General features: G+C 45.0%; 1 protein-coding gene across 1 annotated transcript; it reads left to right on the top strand.

Moving 5' to 3' along the window:
* Positions 1–1,087: 1,087 nt before the first annotated feature.
* On the top strand, positions 1,088–7,586 carry LOC308325383 (relaxin-3 receptor 1-like; the record flags this gene model as incomplete). The annotated part of the gene is made up of 5 exons (XM_080777868.1): positions 1,088–1,336; positions 4,620–4,868; positions 5,939–6,154; positions 6,490–6,756; positions 7,215–7,586. 5 exons carry the CDS (start codon positions 1,088–1,090, stop codon positions 7,584–7,586), a joined length of 1,353 nt encoding a protein of 450 aa, XP_080633994.1.
* Between the last annotated feature and the right edge of the window lie 9,867 nt (positions 7,587–17,453).

Here is a 17,453-nt window from a genome sequence, read left to right as displayed (position 1 = left end):
CACTGATGTATAGTATAATGGAGTAGCTATAGTCTAGATCCAACGTTATTGACAATGGGAAGTAAAATAGAAAATAATAATAATAATAATGATAATGATAATGATAATGATAATGATAATAATAATGATAAACATGTAGCCTACTTATGAGTAAATGTACTTATAGTTACTTTCCAGTTTCCACCAGGAATTAATTACAGAATAACAACGCGGCGGTGCTCTCTCTCTCTCTCTCAATACTCCTCCAGACAGATCAAACGGAACACGCTCCGTGCGTAACAGTTGCGCGCAAACCGTCACCAAGGAGCGGCTATATAAGACGCGCACGGACTGATATCGGCTCAGAGGAGCGAATGGAAGAAAGACACGCGCGTGCACTGACAGTCTGACTGGAGAAAGAGAGGGAGAGAGAGAGAGAGAGAGAGAGAGAGAGAGATAGATATATGAGGAGTACTACAGCGCGTTCATTCATAATATCAGAGACAGCGATTATTATACATTCATTCATTATCGGGTTTCTTTTTCAATGAACGATATGATCACTTGACATTGACGACCGGCTGGTCCACAGACAGTCTCTATTAGACTAAAGACATGTTGTTGCAACGACATTTTTTTTTTACGACCAAGAATCCAGGATTCTGCACTTTATAGCCTACAGAACATGCAGGAGTTCGATCTGCATCGAGTTCTCTAAGACTCACTTTGGAAGAAGATAAAAGATAGTCTTTTTTTTGACAACTTTCTTTAGTTGATGTTGATTGATTGAACATTCGTATATTAAACAGAATGGGCACAGTCCAGATGCCCTGTAAGGAAGGCACATGGGTCAATACAGAAACTGCTAAGAAGAGGATATATAAAACCATGCATAAAAATCACCAAAGACTTATAAAAAGGTGTTTGCTGTGACTTGTCTTGGAGGATGCGGGAAGGCATTAACGGAGGATTTTAATTAAATACATTCGTGAATATTCATTTCCTGAAGGCATTAAGGAGGATTTAAATGACATGAATATTAATTCCTAATCCTCCTTTAGTCCTATACAACAGTCAACAAGTGTCTTTTTGAGGGGAAACGGAGGTCATGTTGAACAGCAGCAGCGGCGGCTACTCGCCGCAGCAGCTCATCACCGTGATGATGGACCTGGGCTTGGCCGGGGGAGGGCTGCCTCCGTGCGGCGGCGGCGGAGCGGCAGAGCAGGACGGCGGCCCGGCCGGGGAGCAGGCTGCGGACGGCGGGGAGGCGGCGCTCAACATGTCGCTGAACTGCTGGCTTCAGCTGCTGTCCAGGGAGAGCTCCGTGGAGATGCACGGAGACAGCGCCAACCTGGCGGTACGTGGGTTTATTTTATTTTATTGATTGATTGATTGATTGATTGATTGATTGATGGATGTATTAACAGTTTGTGGAATTATACATTTCAAGTACAACTCTACCATAACTGTTAACTGTGAGTGGACTGTGGACGTCTGGACGACACCATAAAAAGCATTGCAATTGTTTACAAGAGGGTCCATGCATGCGTTTTCAATTCATCAAAACAAGATAATATATATATGCACTAGATTCGACTAGATGCACTAGAAGTCAAAACAGGAAATCATATAGAGGAGGTACAAAAGGGAAAAGAAACATATACAGTGAGGGGGGGAAGGTGTGGGGGGATTCAGAATTTACGGGGGGCATTTTCGAAATGCAGCTGTCCGTATGTGCCCTTTGAGAGCAGTTTTGAAGGAGTCAAGGGAGTCTGTTGGTCATTGTAGGTCAATGTCTGTCTGTCTGTCTGTCTGTCTGTCTGTCTGTCTGTCTGTCTGTCTGACTCTCTCTCTCTCTTTCTTTCTCTCTCTCTCTCTCTCTCTCTCTCTCTCTCTCAATTCAATTAAATTCAATACAACTATATCTCTCTCTCTCTCTCTCTCTATCTCTCTCTCTCTCTCTCTCTCTCTCTCTCTCTCTCTCTCTCAATTCAATTAATCTCTCTCTCTCAATTCAATCTCTCTCTCTCTCTCTCTCTCTCTCTCTCTCAATTCAATTCAATTAAATTCAATTAATATCTCTCTCTCTCTCTCTCTCTCTCTCTCTCTCTCTCTCTCTCTCTCTCATCTTGGTGTATAGCTGTTTTTGTTCCACTGAATTTGTTCGTCCAGTTGTTTAAGTGTGGAATGTTAAAATGGACAATAAGTGAAAACAATCAGATACATTACACTGCAGTGAATGGTTTGGTCAAAGGTCAGTCAGTCAGCCAGTCAGTCAGTCAGCCTTGTATGCGTCACATTTAACAGAACATAATGTGAATTTAAAACAAAAATATGCTTTCATACCAAATAATAATTAATATTATGTGTGCGACTGTGCGTGTGTGCGTGTGCGTGTTTGTGCCACGCATGGCATGCGTGCCGCCCGCTGTTAGTAAAGGTCTCCGATTAATGAATTGATAATCTTAATTAATTAATTAGCCTACTGTCTGTTGTGACGTCAACTGACATAATTATAGCAGATTATACTGTATAAAATGTGAGATTAACCGCCTCGTTTTACCTATGCAGTGTTGCCATGTCTGCTTATTACAAGTAACTTTGGGCTTATTTTTCTGTAAAGTTGCTTGTAAATATTGGTAGTTGATTTTTTGGGGGCTTTTTTCTAAAGTTTAGTTGCTTATTTGGGCTTGTTTCCAAAGAGTTGTTGCATATTTGGCTTGTTTCTATAAAGAGTAGCTGCTTATTGAGCACCAAAGTCCTGACGTCACTCGCTCGTCCCCTGGTTCTAAAGTCCTGACGTCACTCGCTCGTCCCCTGGTTCTAAAGTCCTGACGTCACTCGCTCATCCCCTGGTTCTAAAGTCCTGACGTCACTCGCTCATCCCCTGGTTCCAAGGGGTTCGCGGAAGTAATTTATCAATGGAGAATAACATCTTAAAATAGTTTCATATAAGAATTGTGGTCCAAGAATTAGCAAACTGTCTCTGCGATATTGTTGCGATATTGTCACTTATATTTGATACAGTCTGTTTTTCTAGAGAAAATGTAACTATAATTTGGCAATACGATTCAATGATTTGAAATCGATACAGTATCTAAAATACATTATTTTAAACAAAGTAATTAAACCCCCCTCTTTCTTTTTTATTCTAAAAATTGCAAAAATACCACGCACAAAAATGTAGTATTGATAGAATCGAATATTTGCATTGCAAAACGATTCTTCGATGCAGTTACTATATCGTTACTTACACCCCTACTATTTACAATGAGAAGCGGACGGGAGCTGGTGCCACTTGGACCCGGACGGAGCGTATAGGACTACAAAAGAAAGTTAAGTTAAGAAGTTAAGAAAGTAACAGTGGAATATCTATATAATGAAACTATACATATAAACTATATATATATACTACTATGCTATACATATGTAGCCTACTATGGCGTGCTATGACTATATACAATGCAATTCTAGTGCTGTCTACATAACATGCTATAAGTCTGACTTATGACTATTAGTACCAGTATAGGGGTGTTAAGACTGAGTTGTGTTCTGAACTCAAATGCAACCACTCAAGAGGCAGGAAGACATTAAGAACTTTATTGTCCAAATGAAGCAGGATAGTGACAATGTATAGATATATATATATATAAATCCATATAAATTACATAAATACTCTATAGTATAATTAGGTAGATATGTATCTATGAAAATATATATTATAATATAACGCTATACTTAGGGGAATTCCAAGGGGGTAGTCGAAGACGAGCTTGTAGATCGGCAGCCAAACAAACAGTCCAGAACAAAGGGGTGACGAACTCCAGGCGTGGCACGGCAGATAGCCAGGTCTGGAGGATGAGAGGAACAAAATGAGCAAAACAGCTAACACTGCAGCTTAAAACACACGAAAAGCTCTACTGAGTACGAACAGCAACCGAGTAGAGAGACACTGTACTTGCCAGGCGTTTCTATGGAGGGAAGGCAGGGTTCTTGAAGACTCTGGTGATCATGGTAGAATGGAAACAGGTGTGCAGTGCCACACCCAGGGCAGCTCGTCAGAGGGGGAGGGGAACACAGAGGTGGACCTGACAAGGTGGAAGAAGAGTGGTGATGGCTCAGTGGGTTGTGCCCAGGAACACCAGAAGTGGAAGGTGGCAGGGGTGGAGATGTTCGAACCTGGGTTCGAAACCGTAACAAGGGGCGCTGTTTGCCAGAAACAGAGAGAGAGAGATAGTGCTGTACTGTTGCCTGTTAATGAGAGAGAGAGAGAGAGAGGAGGAGGAACGCAGTGAGCACTAACTATGACACCTAGCAGAACATGTCTGTCTGTCACGCTGTAACACCCCCCGCCCGCCACCAGAGGGCGCAGCTGTATCACACACACACACACACACACACACACACACACACACACACACACACACACACACGCACACACACACACACACACACACACACACACACACACACACACACACACACACACACACACTTAAAAAACCTTAACTTAAAAAAATATCTTAAAAAAACCAAAACAATAAAAAAAGAAGAATTGTTAATGCAATTCACGAGCTGCGTTCAGTTCGCGCGTCTTACTTGTTTTTATTTGTATTGTGATTGTATTCTCCGCGGTCCAGATGCGGGTCCTCATCGCGGCGGTCTACCTGGCGGTGTGCGTCCTGGGCCTGGTGGGCAACCTGCTGGCGCTCTTCCTGCTGCACTCCCGCCACCACCAGCGGGGCGGCGCCAGCGCGCACTCCTCCTCCATCGACTGCTTCGTGATGAGCCTGGCGCTCACCGACCTGCAGTTCGTGCTCACGCTGCCCTTCTGGGCCGTCGACACCGCGCTCGACTTCCGCTGGCCCTTCGGCCGCGTCATGTGCAAGGTGGGTCTGTGGCCTGTAGGGGGTCCCGTTTAGACACGCGACATCTTTTACTTTAACCTTTTTTTTTTCACCTGAGATCAGATTCCAAAAAATGTCTTCTAATACATCCTGACAGTTTTCTGAAAAAGCTAGACCTACAAGCTCGTAGCGTGCCACCGAGTGGCGCGCTATGAGCTTGTAGATCTGATATTTTTCAATAGCTAAAGCGTAACATAATGCTATAACACCAAAAGGGGTTCCGGGCCCAAAATGGGTTAAAGGGATATTTCACTTTAAAAAAAAAAAACGTTTGGTCATTTCATCGTCTACTCTGGCTTTTGTGAACACACCGTTTTTTTAAGTTGCTCGATTCAGTATTTAGATATTTGATATTCATTTCAGCTGCCCCGCCCCCCCCCCTTCCTTTACAAACCCATTGTAACGTCTAACTCCATTTTAACCATGATAGATTCATCGAAAACGCACATCCTTTTTTTCTGTTGACTGATATTGTCCATCTAATACGTGAGGGGGCCGTGTGTTTTTATTTGACTGTTTTCATTTATTTTTGGAAAATAATGATGATGAGGAAGACTACTCTGCAGGTTATAATAGTTTTGTTTTTTTCATTATAGTTTAGTTTTAGTTAGTTTTGACATATTCTTTTCTAATTCAGTTAGTTTTAGTTAGTTTTTAGAGCGGGTTTTTATTTTGGTGAAAATGCAGTAAAACTTGAATTTAAAAGGATTATATTATAAATATCAGAAAGGCATATAAATATATTAAAACTAAGGGTACAGTATTTTGTCTATAATTTCAGTTAGTTTTGAGGACACACAATACAGTTTCAGTTTAGTTATCGTTTTTTAAATTTATTTTGTATTAGTTTCAGTTAACTAAAAGGTTTTTTTAATTCTAGTTTTAGTTAGTTTTAGTTAACTATTATAACCTTGCTCTGCAGGAGACTAAAATATCAAAAATAACATCTGAGACACAATGTTTGTAACACAATGTTTGAAACGTTTTTTTTTCTTCTCCCCAATACTATACGTTTTGTGTTGTTATTTCCCCGTGTGTGGGCGTGGCCACAGATCGTCAGCTCCGTGACGGCGCTCAACATGTACGCCAGCGTGTTCTTCCTGACGGCCATGAGCGTGGCGCGCTACCGCACGCTGGCGTCCTCGCTGCGCGCGGCGGGCGCCGGCCCGGCGGCTCTGGCCAGCCGCGCCCGCTGGGCCAGCCTGGCCATCTGGAGCGTGTCGCTGGTCGCCACGCTGCCACACGCCATCTACTCTACCACCGTACAGGTTAGCACACACGCACACGCACATGCACGCACACGCACATGCACATGCACACACACACCCACAGAGGAATGGGTTAAACCCCTGCGTGGGTGGGCCCCTGGGCGATGATGACCTTTTGGCGATGATATTTTAGCCCTATTTTTTTTTAACCCAGGGGTGGGTTAACTGGGGACAGGCAGGAACTCCTTATATGGTCAGCACACTATAGTATAGGGAGGATTAACCAAAAAGTAAAATAAATAAATAAATAAATAAAAGTGATATTTGAATTAAGTGAAATCACTAGAAGATATACAATGGTGACACGTGGTGTTGTTCCTCACGGCGTCCAACAGGTGTCAGCGGACGACGAGCTGTGTCTGGTGCGTTTCCCGGCGTCGGCCCGCTGGGACCCGCAGGTCCTGCTGGGGCTGTACCAGATCCAGAAGGTCCTGCTGGGCTTCCTGCTCCCCCTGGTGGTCATCAGCGTGTGTTACCTCCTGCTGCTGCGCTTCATCCTGAGCCGCCGCGCCGTGGGCAGCACGGTGTCCGCTAGCGCCACGGCCACGCCCCCTCAGCCCAAGTCCGAGTGCGAGATGGGACGGCACCGCCGGCGCTCCAAGGTACCGCGTTATACACCCGTCTAGGGACGGGAACGCATCTGTGTCACTTTGGCGTTTAAGCACTTTTGATCATTATAGGTCTTATTGTTACACGGAGGTATCATTTTTTTCAAAAAAGTGTACAGTATTTGTTAAAATGTTGTTTTTATGTGGACACGCCCACCAGTTCATTAAGTATGCCTGGGGGGCGGTGATGGGTAATGATCCACCTGACCTGAAGCCACACCCACAGCTGTAGTTGTATGATAAAGGGGGAGGGGTTATATTAGGGGAGGGGCTGATAATGTGATGATGTGAGTTAAAAACGTTCACTCTGAAAGTGAACGTTTACATATTCAAATATTTACGCCACATTTTCACGATCGCTCAAAAAATAGCTCGTATTTGTATTGATTGATTGATTGATTGATTGATCGATTGAATAAAACAATTGATCCGTCCCTCTCCCTCCCGTGCAGGTGACGCGCTCGGTCACGGTGGTGGTGCTCTCCTTCTTCCTGTGCTGGCTGCCCAATCAGGCGCTGACGCTGTGGGGCGTGCTCATCAAGCTGGACGTGGCGCCGTTCAGCGCGGCGTTCTACAACGCGCAGGCGTACGCCTTCCCACTGAGCGTGTGTCTGGCGCACACCAACAGCGTCCTGAACCCCGTGCTCTACTGCCTCATCCGACAGGAGTACCGCCGCGGCCTCAAGGAGCTGCTGCTGCGCGTGTCGCGCTCCGCGCGCCGCATCATGCTAGCTGGTGCAGGGAAGACCACCACCGCCGGGGGGCGCGGCCGCCGGGGGGCCGAGGTGGTGCCCGAGGCGACCTCCACCGGGGGGCAGTGTTGAGGTGGTGCCCGAGGCGACCTCCACCGGGGGGCAGTGTAGAGGTGGTGCCCCTCCACCGGGGGGCAGTGTAGAGGTGGTGCCCCTCCACCGGGGGGCAGTGTAGAGGTGGTGCCCCTCCACCGGGGGGCAGTGTTGAGGTGGTGCCCCTCCACCGGGGGGCAGTGTAGAGGTGGTGCCCCTCCACCGGGGGGCAGTGTAGAGTTGGCGACCTCCACCGGGGGGCAGTGTAGAGGTGGTGCCCCTCCACCGGGGGGCAGTGTAGAGGTGGCGACCTCCACCGGGGGGCAGTGTTGAGGTGGTGCCCCTCCACCGGGGGGCAGTGTAGAGGTGGTGCCCCTCCACCGGGGGGCAGTGTTGAGGTGGTGCCCCTCCACCGGGGGGCAGTGTAGAGGTGGCGACCTCCACCGGGGGGGGAGTGTTGAGTTGTGTTGAGTTGAGTTTGTGACTGTCCGACTATAGAACAATTGTTCCCAAACGTTTTTTTTATGTCAAGGAAGGACCCCCAAAATGATACTCATTATAGCCTGGAACTCCCCCAAGGACCCCTGGGGACCCCCTGGAACCCCCCCCTCCAGGACCCCTGGGGACCCCCTGGAACTCCCCCAAGGACCCCTGGGGACTCCCTTTGGGAACCACTGGACTAGAAAACTATATGATGAAGAATGTCTGTCGTCGACAACCTTTTTTCAACGGACTGAAACTAGATGAAAACTAAGCTACGGTGACTAAAACTATGGTGACTAAAACTATGGTGACTAAAACTATGGTGACTAAAACTGAGACTGAATGTATTGACGATGTTGTTGTTGTTGTTGACAAATATGAACTAGACTGTAGTGTTATGAGGGGACGAGTATAGAGAAGAGATCCAGTAGAACTAAATGACTTAAGTCATTTTATGTTTGGTTGCACTCGGGTGTTCAGCTCTGAAAATAGCAGATCTACAAGCTTACGTGTTGTGAGCTTGTAGATCTGCTATTTTCAGCATGCGACCCAAGTGTAAAACCAGCCATCACGGCCCCCGCCAAAATACCTTTTTTTTTGTCGACAAAATCAGCTGTAGATCGACTGAAACCTTATGATATTTGGTCGAATATAAGACTGACTATAGACTGAACTGACTCAAATAAGCATGCGCGCACGCACGCGCACACACACACACACACACACACACACACACACACACACACACACACACACACACACACACACACACACACACACACACACACACCGATGGCGGGGGAAACCATGCAAGGCACCAACCTGCACATCGGGAGCAATTAGCAATTAGTCACGCTCAAGGACACTCTGGGGGAGCCCACAGGGATCAAACCGGGAGCCTGCCTGGGAACCTCGGCCACGTCTACCGCTGAGCCACTTCCCCGTGTCGACAATAATGGCTGCTGTGCATCACGTGTGTGTTTATTAGGGATGGGATGGACATTTACACGTACAGTACAGTATGTGTTTATTAGGGATGCTGGACATTTACGCGCTACGACTACGAGTGGCAAAGATAATGAGCCATGTCGCAATAATCAAGATATGCTCAACCCATGTTGACTTGGGAACGAATCTACGAAATGTCTACAAAAATAGCAGACCTACAAGCTCGTATAGTGCGCCACCGAGTGGTGCACTACGAGCTCGTAGGTCTGCTATTTTTCAACAGCTAAAGCATAACATAATGCTGGAAACACCTAAATGGGTTCCCGCCCAGAATGGCTTAAAACTTCAAATGCCACTTTTTTTTTAACCACCAGCATCTCTATTTAATTCTTGGGGGAATGTTCGGCAAACAACAGCCTCATCTACAATGAGGACAGAATATATGCCCATCTGGTCAAAACCATTAAGAGCTCCCCAGTGGCGTGCTGCAGACATTTAGAGGGGCAGGTGCTCAAGTGAAAAAAGGGCACCTTGTGCAGCGCATGGAACCGGCCGGTTGCTTATAATAGTGTGAGATCTATAGATTTCGGGGCCTAGATAATATATTAGAAGCTTTTTTTATCAAGAATTGATCAATGTCACCATGGTCCACATACTGTACAGACAGTACAGTGTACACTGTACAAAAAGAAAACATTAAGAGGGAAGAGCGCAAGGGCACCTCCTAGTGTCTATCTGTGCACGCCACTGGAGCTCCCTATAGATTAGGAGAGGCGAGCCATTCTTTCTGAACCCCCCCCCCCCCAAAAAAGAAACAAATCTGAATATATTTATTTTGTTTGATATCAATGAGAAAAGCGCTATATCACGTGTGTACTTATACACGTTCACTGGATCCATCGGTTGTATTTCATGTGACGTTTCCACACAGTCTGAATGTGTTAAATGAATCGCGACAAACTATTATAATGATCGTCCCATCCCTATGGTGTTTATTTATTCTGTGTTATCTGGCTGCAGAAAGGTGAAACTAAATATTCATTGTTTTGCATGGAAGAACAGAAACCGATGTTTTGTATACATGTATGCACAGCCTTATAGGGGCTGGCAAAGAAACGAAATAAAATGTTATTTTCTACAAAGTAGGCTATGGATTTGTGGAGATGATTAATGACTGATTGTGATTGGTGTTTTCACAAAATAACTGTCTGTCATCAGTGTCATGTAGTGCTGCACAATTAATACAAAATATAGATTCAGACACCCAATAAATATAGCCTATAGAGCGTTTCATGAGAGACGCCAGGCCCAGGAAATGATTCCCAATGCATTTTTCCCATAGACATTTCAAAAGGTATTTATTTTTAAAGACGGTTACGCCGCGGACAAAGCCAACTCATGACAACAAAAACACAATATTTTGGACCAAACAATATTACCAAAGAAGAAAAACAACAAAAAAAGTGTTGTAACGTGCCATTTTCTTCTTCTTTCTAATTATTTGTTCAGCCCAAAGAAAATTGTTTTGTCATGATTTGTCACGACAAGAGTTGGCTTTGTCCGCGGCGTAAACGTCTTTAAATAAATACTTTTTGAAATGTCTATGAGGAAAATGATCGGAGAATAATTTCCTGGGCCCTGGTAGGGATCGATCAAGCCATATTGCTACTTGCGTTAGCATCGGGTAGCTACCTGTTGTTGTCATGACAATGGATCGCCCGTCTTAGATCGTCGTCGCCATAATAATCCATTCTATCGGTTTCTTTCAATCGCCTGTATCTCCTATTCCTTTGTCCCAGATGGCATTTTTTGGTCAAAACAACGTTTCTTTGACGGCACAGAGCCGACGATGAGGAGCTCTCCAGAGGCCCGGTATAAACCGATTCACAGAGGGTTTCCTGGGTGCGGCCATTACTGAGGTGTACCATTAAAGGAGAATTCCATACTAAAAGGCTTTCTTACCTTTCTTTGTAGTTGTTACGTCCCCATCAAAGAGGTCCAGGTGTTATTTTGTGCAAAAGCTCCTTATTGGCTATTTCCCCTACCATAAGCCCTAAATTAATTGCATTGAATTGAATGGGATGTATGGGGTGTTGTGCTAATTTGCTTATTTCCATCGCTCAAAATTATAATTTCTTTGTATATATCCTCTCTTCATAATGTAAATAATAACCCAAGCGGCACACTTTACTACTTATTTAGATGGAAATAAGCGAATTAGCACAACACCCCATACATCCCATTCAATTCAATGCAATTCATTTAGGGCTTATGGTAGGGGAAATAGCCAATAAGGAGCTTTTGCACAAAATAACACCTGGACCTCTTTGATGGGGACGTAACAACTACAAAGAAAGGTAAGAAAGCCTTTTAGTATGGAATTCTCCTTTAAGCGCAACAGCACTGATTAGCTACACCTGGCCTACGGAGCACCTGCTCCATGGATTACACCTCAGTAATGGCCGCGCCCAGGGCACCCCTCCCTCTGTGAATCGGTCTATAGACCCAGATCCAGGACCTGCTCCACTTACTAGGATATGTCTACTTCCGGAAGTCTGGAAATGTGGCTTTTCAAAATAAGAGCTCAACTGGAAAAAATGCTGGCGTGAATTAGATCCTAATTTTTCAATACATGCCGTGTTATGGCTCCAGGTGATACATGTTGAACCTATAGTATTGATGTTCAGCAACTACAAATACTACATTACTTTATTTGTGTATTTAGTCGGGACAGTGTACTGTATATTGATGCACATTACATTAAAAATGCAGTGTAAATATATACCAGATTTAGCAAAACAATTGCTCATTTCCATCTGCAGTCCCCAGGCATCAAACATCAAACAATACTGACATGTAGGACACAGCATACAAAAAGTCATGATACATATTTTCATACAAAATAAAGGAGAATTGTGTGAGAATCGTGCATTATCTCAATTCTCGTGGAGGAAAAACCTTTTTGAGCGAGCACGAACTGACAAAACCCCAAAGTCAAAAACATCCGCGCTTCTCGACCCCCCCCCCCCCCCCCCCCCCCCAACCCCCAAAACCCCCACCCCCGCTGTGCATCGATATGATTTCCGTGCTTTCCACTTTGTGAAGCAAACAGTGGAATAAAAAACACACACACACACACACACACACTAACACAGCTGAGAGTGAAGGGAGGGAACCATGGCATCCACTCTGCATTCAGCTGAGGACAGCTGCTCCGAGGGGGGGAGAGAGAGAGAGAGAGAGAGAGAGAGAGAGAGAGAGAGAGAGAGAGAGAGAGACACACACATACAGGTGTGTATGACGCATGCTGCCTCCACCGGGTGGCCTTGGATCACCTACTCTATATTCTCACGGTCAGTTGGACTACATTATTCACCCAGAGGTGTTCAGCCTCTGGTCAGTTAGGACTACATCTCCCAGAGGTATTCAGCCTCTGGTCAGTTGGACTACATTATTCACCCAGAGGTATTCAGCATCTGGTCAGTTGGACTACATTATTCGCCCAGAGGTATCCAGCCTCTGGTCAGTTAGGACTACATTTCCCAGAGGTATTCAGCCTCTGGTCAGTTGGACTACATTATTCACCCAGAGGTATTCAGCATCTGGTCAGTTAGGACTACATTATTCACCCAGAGGTATTCAGCCTCTGGTCAGTTAGGACTACATTTCCCAGAGGTATTTAGCCTCTGGTCAGTTGGACTACATTATTCACCCAGAGGTATTCAGCATCTGGTCAGTTAGGACTACATCTCCCAGAGGTATTCAGCCTCTGGTCAGTTAGGACTACATTATTCACCCAGAGGTATTCAGCCTCTGGTCAGTTGGACTACATTATTCACCCAGAGGTATTCAGCATCTGGTCAGTTGGACTACATTATTCGCCCAGAGGTATCCAGCCTCTGGTCAGTTAGGACTACATTTCCCAGAGGTATTCAGCCTCTGGTCAGTTGGACTACATTATTCACCCAGAGGTATTCAGCATCTGGTCAGTTAGGACTACATTATTCACCCAGAGGTATTCAGCCTCTGGTCATTTAGTACTACATTATTCACCCAGAGGTATTCAGCATCTGGTCAGTTAGGACTACATTATTCACCCAGAGGTATTCAGCATCTGGTCAGTTGGACTACATTATTCACCCAGAGGTATTCAGCCTCTGGTCAGTTAGGACTACATCTCCCAGAGGTATTCAGCCTCTGGTCAGTTAGGACTACATTTCCCAGAGGTATTCAGCCTCTGGTCAGTTAGGACTACATTTCCCAGAGGTATTCAGCCTCTGGTCAGTTAGGACTACATTTCCCAGAGGTATTCAGCCTCTGGTCAGTTAGGACTACATTATTCACCCAGAGGTATCCAGCCTCTGGGCAGTTAGGACTACATTTCCCAGAGGTATTCAGCCTCTGGTCAGTTAGGACTACATTATTCACCCAGAGGTATTCAGCCTCTGGTCAGTTGGACTACATTATTCACCCAGAGGTATTCAGCCTCTGGTCAGTTGGACAACATTATTCACCCAGAGGTATTCAGCCTCTGGTCAGTTGGACTACATTATTCACCCAGAGGTATTCAGCCTCTCGTCAGTTGGACTACATTATTCACCCAGAGGTATTCAGCATCTGTTCAGTTAGGACTACATTATTCACCCAGAGGTATTCAGCCTCTGGTCAGTTAGGAAAAAACTAGCACGAGAAAAACTTGCGCGAGAAAAACTTGCGCAAGAAAAACTTGCGCAGAAAAAACTCGCGCTCTCGAGAAAGCGCGAGAAAAACTCGCGCTCTCGCGCTCTCGAGAAAGCGCGAGAAAAACTCGTGCTCTCGAGAAAGCGCGAGAAAAACTTGTGCGAGAAAAACTTGCAAGAAAAACTTGTGCGAGAAAAACTTGTGCGAGAAAAACTTGTGCGAGAAAAACAGAGATGGATCTCTGCTCTGCGTTCTGGAACCATCAGAACATCAGAGCTCAGCTCAGTGGGGGGAGATGGATCTTGCGCGAGAAAAACTTGCAAGAAAAACGTGCAAGAAAAACTTGCGCGAGAAAAACGTGCGTAAGAAAAACTTGCAAGAAAAACTCGCGCTCTCGAGAAAGCGCGAGAAAAACTTGCGCGAGAAAAACTTGCGCGAGAAAAACTTGCGCGAGAAAAACTCGCGCGAGAAAAACTCGCGCTCTCGAGAAAGCGCGAGAAAAACTTGCGCGAGAAAAACTTGCGCGAGAAAAACTTGCGTAAGAAAAACTTGCGTAAGAAAAACTAGCAAGTGGGGAGATGGATCTCTGCTCTGCATTCTGGAACCATCAGAGCTCAGCTCAGTGGGGGGAGATGTATCTCCGCTCCGCATTCTGTATAACCTTTTATGAAGTCTGAATGCATCAGGGGATAACCATCACCCCCCCCCCCCCCCCGAGCCTGATAACAATCATCACAGGGGCTGCCCGCCCACCTGAGCCATTATGCAGATGACACGCACGCACGTACGTATACACAAACGCGTGCACACACACACACACACACACACACAATTGTATGTGCACCACCAATTGTGGTGTAATCATCCTAGCTATTCGTACTTCCTAGAAAAGCTAGAGGTGAAAACATTGTATTGTCTGAAATTGTTTTTTTTTTTTTTTCTCCCGGGAAATGATAATATATCAAAAAGGCAAACATCAGACATCTAGGTCAGTGGTTCTCAACCAGTGGTCCAGGGACCCCCAGGGGTCCTTGAGGGGGTTCCAGGCGGTCCCCAGCTAAATGAGGGAGAGTTGGGTAACCAAATGAGAGTCGAAAAACGAGGTAAACGAGTACAAATTGTACACTCTCTCTCTCTCAAGGGTTATTGTACAACATCTGCATTTGTGGAAGATTGTTGTCATTTTGATCGACATTTTTCCTTGTTAACTCTCAATACAGCATGGAATTGTGGACAAAATCGTATCCGACGACAACATATTCTTTAGTTTCGGTTCTGAGAGGCTAAATGTCATGAAATGGTCGTCCGTGGCTCACATGCAGAATACATAATTCACTGGTTCCCACACTTTTTCACGTCAAGGATCCCCAAAATTCACACTAATTAGCCTCGCGAGGACCCCCATTTAAAAATATATGCCCAGGGACCCCCATACGAGGAGATGTTTTATGGCTCTAGCAGGGATTCTCAACCAGTTTTATGTCAAGGACCCCCAGTTTGACATGCATTAGTCTATACGGACCCCCATTTAATGGCATTTCTATCTCTGAGACTGGATTTATATTGTAAAATCAATGTTAATTTAACTCTGAGAGTGTACAAAATGGAACCCAATTGGTTCCATTCGTATACACTCTCAGAGTTACAGACCCTTAAGGGTCCATTTGGTTCCAAACTATCGCTTATAGCTGGGGGACCCCCTGGAACACTATATCAGAGGACCCCACTTTGGGAGCCAGTGAAATAATGGCCGTCGACCATGAAAAGGGTTGGAAACAGCAGATCTAGGTCAAGGCACTCGACGCGCGTTTCTCTCCAGAGTGTAATGATTATTGTCACGCTGAAGAATGCACAGCAGCCCCTGCAGAACGCAGTATTCTAACGTCTCTCTAGCCAAGCGGTATGGGCTAGAGAGACGTTATGGACCCAAAATGGACCCCGACGCGTTCATTTGGTTCCATTTGTACACTTGCAGAGTTAAATTAACATTGATTTTACAATATGAATTAAGGGGGTCCCAGAGATAGAGATGCCCTTAAATGGGCGACCGATCACTGCTAGAGATGACTGCAGGTCCTTGACATGAAAAGGTTTGGGAACGCCTGCATTAAACAGGTCAGTTTTCACATCCATGTACTGTAAAATATGGGCCAGAGTTATTTATTTCAAGGTCAATTTAATCTGTAGTCATTACATAAATACCAACATGGTATAAACATGTATAATACAATACATGGTAAACATAGTCATGTCATTGGTTATGTCATTGGTTATGTCAGCAGGAGGCTTCAGGAGGGAATAATAGAAAAAGCATTCAAAGTGATTCGACAGATAATCTATGTTTTTACAACATGCGTCCATCCATCCAGGCTGACGCTGCTGACCTGGTTTGCACATGTTTGTAATGTGTTGTCTCCACCAGGCCGAAGGCATGGGGAGAGAGTTTGTTTTATTGTCTCCACCAAGCCGAAGGCATGAGGAGAGAGTATGTTTAGTTGTCTCCACCAGGCTGAAGGCATGGGGAGAGAGTATGTTTTATTGTCTCCACCAGGCCGAAGGCATGGGGAGAGAGTATGTTTAGTTGTCTCCACCAGGCCGAAGGAATGGGGAGAGAGTATGTTTTATTGTCTCCACCAGGCCGAAGGCATGGGGAGAGAGTATGTTTAGTTGTCTCCACCAGGCCGAAGGCATGGGCAGAGAGTATGTTTAGTTGTCTCCACCAGGCCGAAGGCATGGGGAGAGAGTGTTTTATTGTCCGTTCGTGTGTGTAGACCTACAGGCTCGTAGCGCGCCACTCGGTGGCACGCTATGAGCTGGTAGATCTGCTATTTTTCAATATAGCTAAAGCATAACATAATGCTAACACCAAAAGGGGTTCCCGCCCAAAATGGGTTAAAAGAAACAGTTAATGTGTCACGGTTCAGGTTCATTTGATTTGATTTAGACTTTGATCTCTTTTAGCCTTTCGGCTAATCTTCCAAGAGTTCAGAAATTAATTTTAAACATTACAAAATAGTACATTGCATTTAAAAAAAAAACATTTCAAATTTTACTGATGCTAAACGCCAGCAGTGAGTCAAATATTACAGCGTAACAAAAATACCTATACCTCTAATCCTCAACTCATACAGCCGCACACACACACACACACACACACACACACACACACACACACACACACACACACACACACACACACACACACACACACCACAGACAGATACAGTTCATTCACCTATATGGTGGACTATGCATGGCAGGGTCGCAGTGTTGTTTTCGTCGACTAAAACTAAGACTAAAAATGTTCGTCGACTACCTATTTTCACTCACAAAAACAAATGGAAACTAAATGAAAACTAAGCTACGATGACTAAAACTAAGACTAAATATACTGACAAAATAGCCGATCTACAAGCTCACAACGCGTTGCGACGTAAAAACACTCATTACGACGGCATCAAGACCCGCCAAAATACATTTTAGTCAACTAAATCAACTGTAGATTTAGTCGACTAAAATCTTATGACATTTAGTCGACTAAAACTAGACTAACACCAAGACATTCCAGGTGACTAAAAATGTAATGTGACTAAAACTAAATGAAGTTTCAGTCCAAAGACTATATGCCAGGGGTATTCAACTAGATTAGGTCGTGGGCCACAGCTGTAGAATGATTGTGTGTGGAGGGCCGCACAGCGTGCGCGTGAAGCGCAGATTTTTTTGGATTCTACAAATGCATGTTGTGTTTAAACACAAAGATGTATGTAGGCCAGGGGTCCTCAACTAAAAATGCTG

This window comes from Protomyctophum bolini, assembly GCF_963924005.1.
Source record: "Protomyctophum bolini genome assembly, chromosome: 12".
NCBI lineage: Eukaryota > Metazoa > Chordata > Actinopteri > Myctophiformes > Myctophidae > Protomyctophum > Protomyctophum bolini.
Note: the sequence above shows the minus strand (reverse complement) of the source record. Positions and strands in the feature narration are given on the sequence as shown.